Raw genomic sequence first — 15,575 nt, forward strand, 5'->3', positions numbered from 1 at the left:
CTAATAAAAGTATAAAAAAATATGATTTAAAATATAGATTAGGCCAGGCGCAGTGTCTCACGCCTGTAATCCCAGCACTTTGGGAGGCCAAGGTGGGCGGATCACCTGAGGTCAGGAGTTCAAGACCAGTCTGGCCAACATGGGGAAATCGCATCTCTACTGAAAATACAAAAATTAGCCAGGCATGGTGGTGTGTGCCTATAATCCCAGCTACGCAGGAGACTGGGGCGGGGGAATCACTTGAACTCCAGAGGTGGAGGTTGCAGTGAGCTGAGATTGCGCCATTGCACTCCAGCCTAAGCGACAGAGTGAGTGAGACTCCGTCGCAAAAAAAGAAAAAATAATAAAGCAGAGAAATAAAACTAATAGACTATAGACTTGGAAAAACTAAAGCTAAGTATTTCAAAGAATGGTACAAAATAGCCTCAGACTTAACAAGTCTTATCAAGAAGAAAATATCAAAGAACAGCATCAAGAATTAGAACTATAGACATGAAAGCAAAAGGCAGTGACCAAAACTGTCTTTTTTTTTTTTTTTTTTTTTTGACAGAGTCTCACTCTGTCGCCCAGGGTGGAGTGCAGTGGTGTGATCTCGGCTCACTGCAACCTCCGCCTCCCAGGTTCAAGCGGTCCTCCTGCCTCAGCCTCCTGAGTAGCTGGGATTACAGGCGCCCACCAGCATGCCCGGATAATTTTTGTAGTTTTGGTAAAGACAGGGTTTCACCATGTTGGCCAGGCTGGTCTCGAACTCCCGACCTCAAGTGAGCTGCCCGCCTCATCCTCCTAAAATGCTGGGGTTACAGGCATGAGCCACCACGCCTGGCCAGGTTTTATGCTTTTTAAGACAGTTTTGGGCTGGGCACGGTGACTCCTAAAATGCTGGGATTACAGGCATAACGCACTGTGCCCAGCCCAAAATTGTCTTAAAAAGCATAAAACCTGGCCAGGCATGGTGGCTTATGCCTGTAATCCCAGCACTTTGGGAGGCTGAGCGGGCTGACCACTTGAGGTTGGGAGTTCGAGACCAGTCTGGCCAACATGGTGAAACCCCACCTCTACCAAAAATACAAAAATTAGCCTGGCATGCTGGTTGGTGCCTGTAATCCCAGCTACTCAGGAGGCTGAGGCAGGAGGACTGCTTGAACCTGGGAGGCAGAAGTTGCAGTGAGCCAAGTTCGTGCCACTGCACTCAAGCCTGGGCAACAGACTGAGACTCCGTCTCAAGAAAAAAAAAGGCACGGTGGTTCACACCTGTAATCCCAGCACTTTGGAAGGCCAAGGCGGGTGGATCATGAGGTCAGGAGTTCAAGACCAGCCTGGCCAAGATGGTGAAACCCCGTCTCTACTAAAAATACAAAAATTAGCTATGCATGGTGGCATGCGCCTGTACTCCCAGCTACTTGGGAGGCTGAGGTAGGGAATTGCTTGAAACCTGGGAGGTGGGGTTTGCAGTGAGCCGAGATCGGGCCACTGCACTCCAGCCTGGGCGATAGAGCAAGACTCCATCTTAAAAAAAAAAAAAAAAAAAGCAGGTATAAAACCTGAAGCCAGTAACCTCAGAAACAATCAAAAAAGTAAAGATGTATTTCTTTTTTCTTTTTGAGACAGTCTCAGTTTGTCGCTCCAGCTGGAGTGCAGTGGCCCAATCTCAGCTCACTGCAACCTCTGCCTCCCGGGTTCAAGTGATCCTCCTGCCTCAGCCTCCTGAGTAGCTGGGATTATAGATGTGCGCCACCACACTGAGCTGATTTTTGTGTTTTTAGTAGAGATGGGGTTTTATCGTGTTGGCCAGGCTGGTCTCAAACTCCTGACCTCAAGTGATCCCCGCCTAGGCCTCCCAAAGTGCTGGGATTACAGGCATGAGCCACCATGAAGATGTATTTCTAATTAGTGCTCCAGGCTTGAAGGCTTTGTGGGTTAATTCTATCAACCTTTCAAAGAATAGATTAATTCTTACGTTATTTAAATTGTTCTAAATCTCTAGAAAGGGTAGAAAACTTGCCAGCTCATTCTCCTGGGGTAGGGTTACCATAATAGCAACATTGGATGAAGAAAGTGTGTGCTTGTATATACGTGTGTGTGTACAAACACATATAACATTTTAGTTTCATTGAAAAAGATTTATTAATGCTAAAAAAAAAAAAACCCCAAGAATACCCCTCGTGTGGAATGGTGATAGTGGGAAAGGTTATGCATGTGTGGTGACAACAGGGACATGGGAACTCTGTAATGTTTCTTCAGTTTTGCTATAAACCTAAAACTGCTCTGAAAAAATGAAGTTTATTTTAAAAATAATAATACTTTGTGACCAGCTAGGATTTACTTTAAAAATGACACAATGGTTCAATCATTTCAATGTCAAGAAATCTAGTAACATAATTTACTATGCTAACAAGCTGTAGGAGAAAACTGAGTACATAAAATCATAGCAGCAGATGCTGAAGGCACCTTTTGTGATTTCAGTAGCCATTTCTGATGTTTAAGCAAAAATAATAATCCTTAAAATAGGAATATTACTGGGTGAAACTATTAGAAGTGTACAAATACAGCCAACTTTTCACCATGAGCATCAAACATGTCATGGCATTGGTTAGTAAATTTTACAAAGGAGGTGGAAAATGCCAGCTAATCTAAGTTGGTTAACAAGCATCAGCTTTGAGAACCTTTATGGCACAAATATGAAAGCATCAAAATTCACTAAATGAAGACAATGTGAAATTGAAACATGGAAAAACATAATGAATTGAAAAAAAAGTCAACATGATTAAGGATGCTTGCCACTTGATCACATACAAAAATAATTTGTAGTTTTATATAGAAGAGGGAGCAGACTTTTCCTGTAAAGGATCAGAAAAGTAAATATTTTAGGCTTTATGGACCACATGTGGTCCTTATCCCTCCTCCTTTCCTTTCCATCTTCACTTCTCCCTTTTCTCCTCTTTTTTTTTTTTTTTCCCTTAACCTTTCAAAAAAAATGTAAAAGCTATTCTTAGTTGCTGACCCTACAAAACAGGCTATGGGCTAGATTTTGCCCATAAACAGTACTTTGCAGACTCCTGACATAAAAGTTTATACCTGAATAAGTTTGATGTATGTCATGTTTTTAAGTGGAGCTCCTCCATGCTGCAGAAGTTGTCCCAAAGTAATACAAAAGTTCAGTGCAATTCTGATTAATATCACATGGAGATTTTGTAAAGTAGAATGTGATAAGCTTATTTTAAAATTTGTCTGCAAGAGAAAATGTTTAACAATAGCCAAGAAAAGTTTGAAAACACATTGAAGGGGGCTTCTCCTACAGAATATAAAAACCAGCTGGGCGCGGTGGCTCATGCCTGTAATCCCAGCACTTTGGGAGGCCAGGGTGGGCGGATCACGAGGTCAGGAGATCGAGACCATCCTGGCTAACACGGTGAAACCCCGTCTCTACTAAAAAATACAAAAACAACTAGCCGGGCGTGGTGGCGAGCACCTGTAGTCCCAACTACTCGGGAGGCTGAGGCAGGAGAATGGCGTGAAGCTGGGAGGCGGAGCTTGCAGTGAGCTGAGATCGCGCCACTGCACTCCAGCCTGGGCGATGGAGCGAGACTCCGTCTCAAAAAACAAAAAAACAAAAAACGAAAAAAAAAACAGTCTTTTATAAGACAGTATAGTATTGGCACAAGAATAGACAAATCAATGAAACAGAAACGGATCCAGATTTATGAAATTTACTCAACTAATTTTCCTGAAGTCATGCTTCATCTTGAATGTATACTTGGTTTTTTTAAAAATGATTTTCTATTCTTTTATTTTCTTTCTGTATTTAGGTATAAGTGTGCTAGCGGAGTGTCTAGATTGTCCTGAATTGAAAGCAACTGCAGATGACTTTATTCATCAGCATTTTACTGAAGTTTACAAAACTGATGAATTTCTTCAACTTGATGTCAAGCGAGTAACACATCTTCTCAACCAGGACACTCTGACTGTGAGAGCAGAGGATCAGGTGACTAAATTGCCTTCTCACATTTTTCTTAATAAAAATGTCTTTATTGGTTTCTTAAAACTCATGTTTGGACACATGACAAGGGAAAGAGTCATATTAGGAAAGAATATGTTCTTTACACTAAACAGAGTATTGTAATCTTAGGTGCTTGCCAGGCTGGCTCTTTGAGAAATAGGCCACTTCATAGAGATAAAGCCATTGGGTACCATGGTAGGCAGAACAATGCCTTCCCCAAAGATGTCCACTTCCCAATCCCCAGCATCTGGAATATACCTGCGTGGCAGATAGGACTTTGCATATGTGACTAAGTTAAGGATTTTGAGATGAGATTATCCAAATGGGCCCAGTGTAATCATAAAGATCCTTAAATTTGGAAGAGGGAAGCAAAAGAAGGCAGCGTCAAGTGGTGCAATGTGAGAAAGACTTGACTGGTCATTGCTGTCTTTGAAGGTGGAAGGGGACCATAAGCCAAGGAATGCAGGCAGCTGCTAGATGCTGGAAAAGGCAAGGAAGTGGTTTCTCCTCATAGAGTCTCCAGGCAGACACACTGGTTTTAGTCCACTGTGACCCATTTTGGACTCTGACCTATAGAACTGTCAGATAAACTGTCAGAAGTGTAAGCTGGTTGCAGTCATTTGGGAGCTGGGTGGGAGAACACTTTATTTAATTCATTAATTAATTCATTCATTCATTCATTTATTGAGATGGAGTCTCGCTCTGTTGCCCAGGCTGGAGTGCAGTGGCGTGATCTCTGCTCACTGCAAGCTCCTTCTCCCGAGTTCACGCCATTCTCCTGCCTCAGCCTCCCTAGTAGCTGGGACTACTGGTGCCCGCCACCGTGCGCGGCTGATTTTTTGTATCTTTTAGTAGAGATGGGGTTTCACCGTGTTAGCCAGGATGGTCTAGATCTCCTGACCTTGTGATCTGCCCGCCTTGGCCTCCCAAAGTGCTGGGATTACAGGCGTGAGCCACCGCACCCGGCCTTATTTATTTTTTTGAGATGGAGTCTCACTCTGTTGCCCAGGCTGGAGTGCAGTGGCATGATCACGGCTCACTGCAACCTCCACCTCCCGGGTTCAAGCGATTCTCATGCCTCAGCCTCTCAAGTAGCTGGGATTATATGTATGTGCCACCACACCCTGCTAATTGAGATGGGGTTTCACCATGTTGGCCAGGCTGGTCTCAAACAGGTGACCTGCCCACCTCAGCCTCCCAAAGTGCTAGGATTACAGATGTGAGCCACCATGCCTGGCTGTGGGAACACTTTAGTATGCAGACTCACTTAATCTCTCTTTTCAGCTCCACATCCTTCTCTATATTTTAAGCCACTAAGTTTGTGGTAATTTGTTACAACAGCAATAGAAAACTAATATAGGTACTGTAAGATCATATGTTTTAAGTTGCTTTTGTTCTAAAAACAAAAATTTGCACTTAGCAATGTTCTTTTGCCCAGTCTTCTTCGTGGCCTAGAGTATCAATTTGCAAATTGACAGGTTGGACCTGGAGGACCTCACTAGATAAATAGAAAAAATTTACTTCCATGATCAAAATTGGTTGACTTATATGCAGTATGGAAAAGGAGTAACAAGTAACATTACACTGGAGAAACGTGATAAACACTACCTGCAGATGGTCAGCATTAGCATCATCAGTGATGTCATGTTGATAGTATGCACACTTGATGTAATGAAAATGCCATTCACCTCTATGATCGTCCTCCTAAAAAACCATAACCTCAGTCTAATAAGTAACACATCAGATAAACCCATATTGAAGGACATTCTCAACAAAATACCTGACCAGAACTCAAAACCGTCAAGGTTGTCAAAAACAAGGAAAGGCTGAAAAACTGTCACAGTCTAGAAGATTCTAAGGTTTAATGACTACATGTAATATGGTGTTCTTTATAGTATTGTGGAACAGAAAAATAACACTAGATAAAAACTAAAGAAATCCAAAAAAATATGAAATTTAGTTAATGTGTCAGTATTGGTTCATTAGTTATGACAAATATACCATACTAATGCAACACCTTAACAACTGGGGCAGGGTATGTGGAAACTCTTTGTGCTATCTCTGCAACTTTTCCATAAATCTAAAACTATTCTAAAATAAAAAAATTTGTTTAAAAAAAGACCAATTCCCGTAAAAAATTGACTCAGAAAGAGATCAGAAGTTAGGCCTTATTAATATCACCCGAAAATTAATTATAAATATCACCCCAAAATTAATTTAGTGGGTATGGGAGATGTGTGTGTATATGAAGCAATTGATTTTTGGGGGGGTGTTTAATGATTTGTAAGTTAAATTATGTTGAGGAACTTGGACTTGTTCAGTGCAGTTAAATGAAGCAACAGTATTATTTTGGAAGACAATTCTTTTGAATATCCTGTAATTTATTTTTAAGTATAGAATTCTTTATATCTTAAAGTTTCTAAAAAGCAGATAAGTCTATCCATTCATAATGCAGGAATATAATATTGAAATAAAATCATGGGTGACCTTCTTATCTCCTGGAATGGACGGCCTCTTGAGAAATTAACCTGTTTTCCTGGTACTAAACTAAATGAGTATATGTTGAAACTTTTGTTGACTGATAGTTTTTTTTCAGTGCAATGTATATCATGTCTTTGTCTGAAAAGGAAGCTATCTTTTTTTTTTAATCATAAATTCAACATCCTCCCTGTCATTACACTACATAATAGTAGTTAGTTCTAAAAAACATATTACCTACAAGACTCACTGGAGCAGTATGTAAGCTGTTTTGAAGAACCAGCAAGTGTCCAGGGATGAAAAATACTAGGAATAAGTGGTTATCTCCTTATGAGGTTCTCTCCCTTCAATGTGAGAGTAAACATAGGTAACTGGAAATGTTGCTGTCTTCTAAGAACTTTACTGTGCTGTTTTTCCCCCTTAGGTTTATGATGCTGCAGTCAGGTGGTTGAAATACGATGAACCTAATCGCCAGCCATTTATGGTTGATATCCTTGCTAAAGTCAGGTTTCCTCTTATATCAAAGAATTTCTTAAGTAAAACGGTACAAGCTGAACCACTTATTCAAGACAATCCTGAATGCCTTAAGATGGTGATAAGTAAGTTGCCTTAATAACCATTTATAACCTGATCATGTAGCCAGTTTCTCATGGGCTTAAAACCCTTTAGAATGGATTAGACTCAGTAGCCAGGGAGAAACATTCAAGATTTTGCTCTTCTAGATAGTTAATCCCTTGGGTTTCTGAACTGTACACCTGGAAGGGACTTGGCCTCAACCCTTATTTTATAGGGGTATATATGATAGAAGGTACAAATTACTTATGCTTTTCCTATTCTTGTATACAATAACTTTCATGCGCTTTTGTTTCTAGTGTTTCCTTTTTTATTTTACTCAGCCAAGTAGTGTACTGTGATCACATTTTCTTTCTTAAACAGTATTTTGTCTTTTTTGGCCCAGAGATAAATATTGCCACATCGTTTTTGTTTGCTTCCATTTTCTTGCTTGCTGGCTAAGTCCCAACCCCTCAACACCTTTGTAAAATGCCACTTAATAAAATTGTCTATACAATTAAACAATCTGTTGCTTTTCTTTCTTGGAAATATGCCTTGTAGAACCTTCCTTCTGCCTATTCCAGTATGAACTGTTTGCTCTCTAGGCCTGAGGCACAGTTCTTGTCCTAGGGTTTCCTTCTGCACAATCCTGGGAAGCCATTTCACTCCTCTCCTGTTAGATCGGTTGTCTTCTTGGATCCTGGCTGTCCTCTATCTTAATTATTTTTGTTTGATGCAACATATCCTCTAAAAGGTTCCTGATAGAGTATATTATCAGTAAATATTTGGAGGCTTGACAAATCTCATATGTTTATTTGATCATAAAATATTGAAGGAGGCTGGGCACAGTAGCCCACAACTCTAATCACAGCATTTTGGTAGGTCAAGACAGGAAGATTGCTTGAGGTCAGGAGTTTGAGATTCACCTGGGCAACATAGCAAGATTCCAACTCTACAAAAAAAAAAAAAACCTAGCCGGGCGTGGAGGCATGTGCCTGTGGTCCCAACTACTCCAGTGGCTGAGGCAGGAGGATTGCTTGAGCCCAGGAGTTTGAGGTTACAGTGAGCTCTGATCCTGCCACTGCACTACTACAGCCTGGGCAACAGGGTAAAACCTTGTCTATTTAAAAAAGAAAGAAAGATAGTTAAACTGAAGATAGAATTATGCTGAAAATCATTTTCAGTTAGAATTTATCTTCTAGCTTCCAGTGTTATTTTGAGAAGTCTAGTGCCAATCTGATCCTTTTCTTTCTTTTTTTTTTAATTATCCATCTTTGTCTCTTGGCCTTTTTCTGAGAGCTCTGCTTGATTTTTTTCAACCCTTTTATTTCAGCTATAATTTTTAATTTCTGGAGTTTTTATTCTCTAATTTATTATTTCATGGCTGCAATATCTTATCACTCTAAAGTAGTCTTTGTAGTGCTTTTGAAGTTTTCTTATGTTGTCTGTATTTTCTATATTTTGAGTTTCCTTTTCCTTTTTTTGTTGGAAAGTTTTCTTAAATATTTGGTTTTATATCATATGAGAGTGAGTTATTACAAAACTGATAGATAAGGCTGTATGTATGAGTGGGCATCTCAGTTCTTGGGCTAAACTGTAGCATAATCAGAGTAGCTGGTCATTTTTTAAATTGGGGACCCCCAGATGTCAGTATTTGTAGATATTGTCTCAGGGAACTATAAGCTGGGTGTAGGCATTTGGGAACTGGATGAAGTAATATTTTGCTATGCAGACTTTCACTTAATCCATATTTGTATTTGTTTTATTTTACTTTATTTTTTTGAGACAGAGTCTCCCAGGCTGGAGTACAGTGGTAAAATCACAACTCACTACAGCCTTGACCTGTCCGGCACAAGTGATCCTTTCACCTCAGCCTCCCAAGTAGCTGGGACTACAGGCGCACGCCACTATGCCCAGCTAATTTTTGTATTTTTTTGTCAAGATGATGTCTCGCTATCTTGTTCAGGCTGGTCTCAAACTTCTGGGCTCAAGCAACCCTCCTGCCGAGGCTTCCCAAGATGCTGGGATTACAGGCATGAACCACAGTGCCTGGCCTTAATCCGTGTTTTCAGACTCCCATCCTTTTCTGTGCTGTTCTCTGAGTCTGGAACATTTCTCATTCAGTATTTCCAAAGACGAATCCTGTCTCCTACAGTGGTACAGGTACAGTGGGTACCTGACTGTGCAACAGGGGAAGGAGAACTGGAAGTTCAATTGTCGTTTGTTCGGTATTTTAGAGTTATCTTGTTTTCATCCCTACCTGCACTTCTAGGTACTTAGTATCTCCAATTATGAGCCTTTTCAGGGCTCTGCAGGGTAATTTAGCTTGCTTTTCATTGGTGTCTCCTGGCACAACCATTTAGGTTTAACAGACACTCCATCTGCCAGCTGTCTTCATAAATTGTGTTTTGGGGTTGCAAGTCTCTTAGTATTATCAAAGATGGAGTTTGTGTTTGTTTCTTGTTTCTTTGTTGTTTGGGATAGCTTTCAAGAGAAGAGGAGAAAAAGGATCTTAAAATGGCCAAGTCTGATCTCATGTTGTTTTTATATTGTTAAGTCTGAACTAGTCTTTTCCTTTGTGTTGTGGTTGGAAAGGTCTTCCCTGTTCCAAGGCAATTTTTAAAAATTAACTAAATTTTCCTCTTGCGCATTTATCACTTATAGAGTTCTTCTTCTTCTTCTTCTTCTTCTTTTTTTTAATTTCAAGGCTATATCTTACTGAAATCTATTGGGTGTGAAATAAATAATATTTTTCCTAATATATCTGATAAGATGGCTCAATACCATTATTGAAAAATTCATTTTTTCCCACTGATTTGAAACACATTAAACTAAATTTCCATATATCTATATGTACACACATCACTTCTCAGTATTTTGGCTAAGATCAAGTCTAGTGTAGGTACACATACACACAGTCAGTTTCTCTTCTACTTCATTCTAATACCTTTTAATTATTGTTGTACTTCATTGAAATTGCCATGTGTCTCTGGAGAATCTGTAATTTTCTTATGAGTAATTTTCTTATGAGTAATTTTCTTAATTTATTTCAGATATTTTTGTTGTCATTGTAAATTGTATCTTTTTCCTTCTATGTATTATTTATTAACCTGGACTTTTTTTTTTTTTTAGACAGTCTCGCTGGCTTCCATGCTGGAGTGCAGTGGCATGATCTTGGCTAACTGCAACCTCCACCTCCTGGGTTCAAGTGATTCTCGTGCCTCAGCCTCCCAAGTAGCTGGGATTATGGGCGTGCGCCACCACACCCAGATAATTTTTGTATTTTTAGCAGAGACAGAGTTTCGCCATGTTGGTCAGGCTAGCCTCAAACTCCTGGCCTCAAGAGACCCGCCCACCTCTGCCTCCCAAAGTGCTGGGATTACAGGTGTGAGCCACCAAGGCTGGCCTACCCTGGTCATTTTTTATGGTCTTTTTTCCTTGCTTGTGTTTTCAGTTCTTGCTTTACCTTAAACTCTTCAAATTTTATTTTATGTTTTATGTTTGGTAATGTCAGTATCTGAAGTCCCTGAGGAACAGTGCTGCTATTTGTTGGTTCTATTGACTTATTTCTGGTGGCGTAATTCCTTATATGTTTTGTAATTTTGAATGGTATGCTTATATTTGATTGACCTTAATCATCAGGAATATTGGGAGGCTTAGGTTGTGTCTTCTGTGTTCTCTGGCAGGTCTTCTCTCTTCTCCTCAATAGAACGGTGTTTGCTTTTGCCAAGTTCTATAGGGCACAACAATCCAGGACTACTTTGAGTTTTCTTTGGCTTATGGTTTCCTAGACTTGCAGGTAGGGTAAATTCAAACCTCAAACCTGCATGAGGGTAAGACTGTCCATATAAATTCTCAAAAGAGGGAGACTTTACCTCTACCTGAAGCTGAAGTTGAAACAGACAAATTATTGCTGCTGCTTCTGCCATTGGGCAGGTATTTTTCTTAGCCCATCCTTTCACTAAAAGTGTAACCACCAATCCTAGTGATCCAGCTTCATCTCAGTTCCAACTCCTTATCTTGAGCAGATCCAAGACTTTATCTCCTCTGCCTCATACAGCCAATAAAAACAATTTCTAGGTTTCCAGTATTTTCATTAGACTTATCACATAGCTACTGCTTACTAGTATGATGGGGTTTTAGGTAAGTAGACCCAATGTTGTCCATAGATTGGAAAAAAATATATCCATACAATGCAATGTTCTATAGTTACTAAAAATATTTTACATGGATATCTAATAATGAAAATTTTCATAAGTGCCAAATGCATATTTTTTTAATTAAATGAAAACAAAACTGAAAAAGACTAAGTGTGTTTGAACCTAGTCGAGGTTGTCAAAGGAAAAGGAGAAGAGGTGTGTCAAGGACACATCCTTACAAATACCTATATTTAAGGGGTACAAGAAAATTAAAAAAAAAAAAACAGCAACCCCAAAGCTACTTGAACCAAAGGCTAGTGTCTTGGAAAACCATGGTATAAGAGAGTGTTTAGAAGATAGAACATACATGGCCACTTGTCTCTTTAAATGCAGAGAGGAAAGAAAATCAGGACCAAGAAGATGCCTTTACATTAGGACTTTTGTCTCTTAGATTTTGTACATGCTAGTATCAGGTTTTTTGTTATGCCCAATTCCCAAACTGTGTGTTATTTTTCTGGCCTTAGAATTTCTATTTCTTCATACATGGTCTGGGCTGTTGAAAACAACCAGCCAGTCTCAGAATCTAGTGTTTAGTTATTACATGGATTCTGAACTGAGTAAGAAACAGGATAGCAGTATTATTTCAGAAATTCAACCAAGTGTGAGGATTAGACACTTGAGCAGGATGCTATGTTGTTTAGTTTAACTTACTAGGCTTATTACATTTTTTCTTTTCCTTTTTTAAAATAAATAATAGTGGATTGTTCTATTACTCCTTGACTAAGCACAAGCAGCTGAGAAGCTTCCAAGCTTTGGGGCCTGGGCAGAGCTAAACTGGGGAAAGGCTTCCAGCCTTTCTTTTTCAGATCATCAGTTGTCTTCCTACCACCGGACTTTGTTGCCTTTCCAGAGTAGAAGAAAAACAGAAAAGACGGTTGAAAAATAAAATAAAACTAAGCTTAAAAATTTTATATCTAAAAGAAAATGAATTGCAAAATACAAATGAAGTGCACAGTCAAAGCCACCACAAAGGGCCAGGCCAACTTCTTACTGAAAATTTAGAAATGATTATACCTAAATCTGGAAAGAATAACTCCCAAAGGAATAAGCCTAAGCAACAATTAGCTCCTCAGAGAAAGATACCAAAGTGTCCCCCAGCCCTATTCTTGGGGAGGAAAAAAAAGGCCCACCAGTGAAAGAGCCAAAGGCATGCCTCCTCCAGTGTGTCAGCACAGTTGGCCACGGTCAGCCACTTTTACCACATGGCCTATTGGTGGAAACAGTTCCCTCTTGTCTCTCTCCTTCCCTCCTACCTTTCTCTTACTGGGAATATTGTGTTCATAGACTACACAGTCCACTTTCAGCCTGTGTGGAACCATCCTAGAGCAGTGGCTCTCAAACCCCTCCCTAGCATTTCTGATTCAGAAGGTCTGGGTTAGTGTTCAATAATTAGGATTTTCAACACACTTCCAGATGATACTGATGCTGCTGGTTGTGGAAGCACACTTCAAGAACTACCCACAGGCTAAATGCAGACTTGAGCTAATGTGATTTTTTACAATTGTAAAGGATTATACAATAAACAAAGACTATTCCACAGAAACCATATGTAGCCTGCAAAGTCTATCTGTCCCTTTACAGAAAAAGTTTTCAGACCCCTGACCTAGAGCTTGCATCAGCATGCCTTGGCCTCTGAAATATCCAGCTGTTTGAATGCAAAAGAGCTTCTACTCAAACTCTGAAATGGAAGAAATGATAAATATTGATAAAGATGTTCATTAATTCACCAACTATTCTCCAAATGAGTTTTCTTTCTCTATCCTTTTAATAAAGACCCAACATAGCCTCATTTATAGAAATGTTTTGCATGTGTCAGGAATTTTTGCGCCAGGCATGCTGTTTCAGGCCTGCAATCCCAGTGCTTTGGAAGGCTGATGTGAGAGGACTGCTGAGCCTAAGAGTTCAAGGTTATAGTGAGTTGTTATGGCACCACCGCACTCCAGCCCAAGTGACAGAGCAAGACCCTGGCTCTAGAAAAAAATAAAATAAAATGGCCTTATTTTATTTTTAGATTGATAATATTGTACAATTCAAAAGGTATTAAAAGGATACATAGTGAAAAGTAAGTCTCCCTGATACCCCTTTTCCCTACTCTCTCATTCTCTTACCCTGGAGATTAACATTATTATCTTGTATGTACCCTTCCAGAGGTAGTCTTGAGATTGTGCATACAGTCATTTACTTATATATCCATGTATAAATTACATGTGTCAAATTTGTATATTTGCATTAAAATATACATTTTTAACACAAACAGTAGTGCACTCTGCGTACTGTTCTACATCTTGCTTTTTTTCATTCCATATTATTTATTGGAGATCATTCCATGCGTACATACTAATCTTTCTCATCTTAACAGCTACATATAATGTTCTATTGTATAGACATAGCATAATTTTTTAACCACTTCCCTAACAGTGACCTTTAGGTTGATAAACTCCTAGAAAGGGGAATTCCTGGGTTAAAGGGTGTATACATTTATAATTTTTGTAGATTGGGCTATATCACCCTTCCCATGGTTATACCCATCCACATCCCCACCATCAATGGAAGAGAGTGCTGCCTCCCCCAATACAACCATATTATACCGTGTGGTCCAGGCAGTTTGATCCTGGCCAATCTGATAAGTGAAAAAAGTATGATTTTAATTTGTATTTTTCTAACTAGAGCACTCAAGCATCTTTTCATATGTTTAAGAGTTATAGTTCTTTTTCTGTGAACTATATTCAGATACTTCACCAATTTTTGGTTCAGTTTCTGGTAATTCTTATAAATTAATAAAGTGTCTTTTAATAGTATTTTTTATTATTTATAAATATTTTCCTAGTTTGTCATCTTTTAATTCTGCCCTTTCTTTTTGCCATGCACTATTTTAACTTAAAATTTCATATAGTTAAGTCTGAACATTTTTTTCTGGCTCCTATGTTTTTGGTCATTCTTAGGCTTCTCCATTCTGGGCCTCTTTTTTGTTTTGTTTTGTTTTTCTTTTCTTTTTTTTAAGCTTTTAGTGCATTTATGGGTTTATATATTCAGATTTTTATTGATTTGAAATTGAGAGTGAAATATGAGGTAGGGGTATAATTTCTTTCTTCATATTGTTGTCTAACATAGACCATCCTCCTTTCCCACACTGATTTGAAACGATACTTTAACAGTTTTTGATTGTTAAGTGGCACTGACAAAATTAAGGAATTTCTAAAGGAAAAGGATCATGATAGATCACAGTAGTTCTGACCTTATTGCATTTTAGAGTCATCTAAGACAGTGCTTCTCAAAGTTTTACGTACATCCTAATTACCGTGGGGTGTTAAATATGCAGATGCTGATTCAGTAGGTCTGGGATAGGGCCTGGGATTCAGCATTTCTAACAAACTCCCAAATGCTGAAGCAGGTGGTCTTTGAACCACATTTTAAGTGGCAAGATTTAAGAAGCCCTTTAAAATACCAATTCCTAAACACTACCTAGAGATTTTTATTTAATTAGTCTGTGGTAGGTCCCAGGTATCAATAGTTTCAGAGATTTTCTAGGTGATTCTAATGTAAAGATCAAGAACCACTGGGTTAGGAGATCTGGATTTCAATAATTATTATTTTGGCAGCTGTTGCTTGAGGAGCCAGATAATTCACTGGTGCATAGTAGTTGCTTACTGGGTGGGGCAGTCTTAGAATAATGGCGATTGCTGAGAATAATGAATTGGTTAGTACTCGGATCCTTATGCATTTCTCCTGCCTCTTCCCCCTCACTTTCCTCAAATGCTATAGAGATATCATAAAAGTAAGTTACTGAAATAAAGGCCCTATTATGTCTGGGTATTTCCTTTTCAAAGCGCTGATTAGTGCATGAAGTTCTTGAAGAGTTGCCATGTATTTTACTACAGGTGGAATGAGGTACCATCTACTGTCTCCAGAGGACCGAGAAGAACTTGTAGATGGCACAAGACCTAGAAGAAAGAAACATGACTACCGCATAGCCCTATTTGGAGGCTCTCAACCACAGTCTTGTAGATATTTTAACCCAAAGGTAACTAATTTTTATTCTTGTTTTTTGTTGTTGTCTTTGAAATCACTGAACACATAAGACACTCACCAACCAGAAGTAGTAATAACTCATACCTTTAGAGATGATAGTTTATGGTGTTCTTTCACATACGTTATGAGATACATAGATCATTTTACAGATAAGGAAATCAGGCTTAGATTCCAAATGTTTCCTTAATTGTTCTGGAATGCTGCATGGTAACCACTGTCAAAGAAAAAGGGAAACTAGTTCTTCCTCACCCCTTTATGTCAGCAGCTCCTTGCATTCATTACAATTTCTTCCTTATGTCCCATTTTCAATGAAAATCTGC

General features: G+C 39.1%; 1 protein-coding gene across 3 annotated transcripts in view; it reads left to right on the forward strand.

Annotated features, from left to right (window-relative positions):
* Positions 1–15,575, forward strand: part of KLHL7 (kelch like family member 7) — a 69,702-nt gene that overhangs the window by 31,207 nt on the left and 22,920 nt on the right. For all 3 annotated transcript variants that reach the window (XM_003807946.5, XM_008960056.6, XM_003807948.6), the window contains 3 exons: positions 3,807–3,982; positions 6,900–7,074; positions 15,105–15,247. In XM_003807946.5, coding sequence (XP_003807994.1) covers positions 3,807–3,982; positions 6,900–7,074; positions 15,105–15,247 — 494 coding nt within the window. The remainder of the gene's footprint in view (positions 1–3,806; positions 3,983–6,899; positions 7,075–15,104; positions 15,248–15,575) is intronic.

This window comes from Pan paniscus, chromosome 6, assembly GCF_029289425.2.
Source record: "Pan paniscus chromosome 6, NHGRI_mPanPan1-v2.0_pri, whole genome shotgun sequence".
In the NCBI taxonomy this organism is placed as follows: Eukaryota; Metazoa; Chordata; class Mammalia; order Primates; family Hominidae; genus Pan; species Pan paniscus.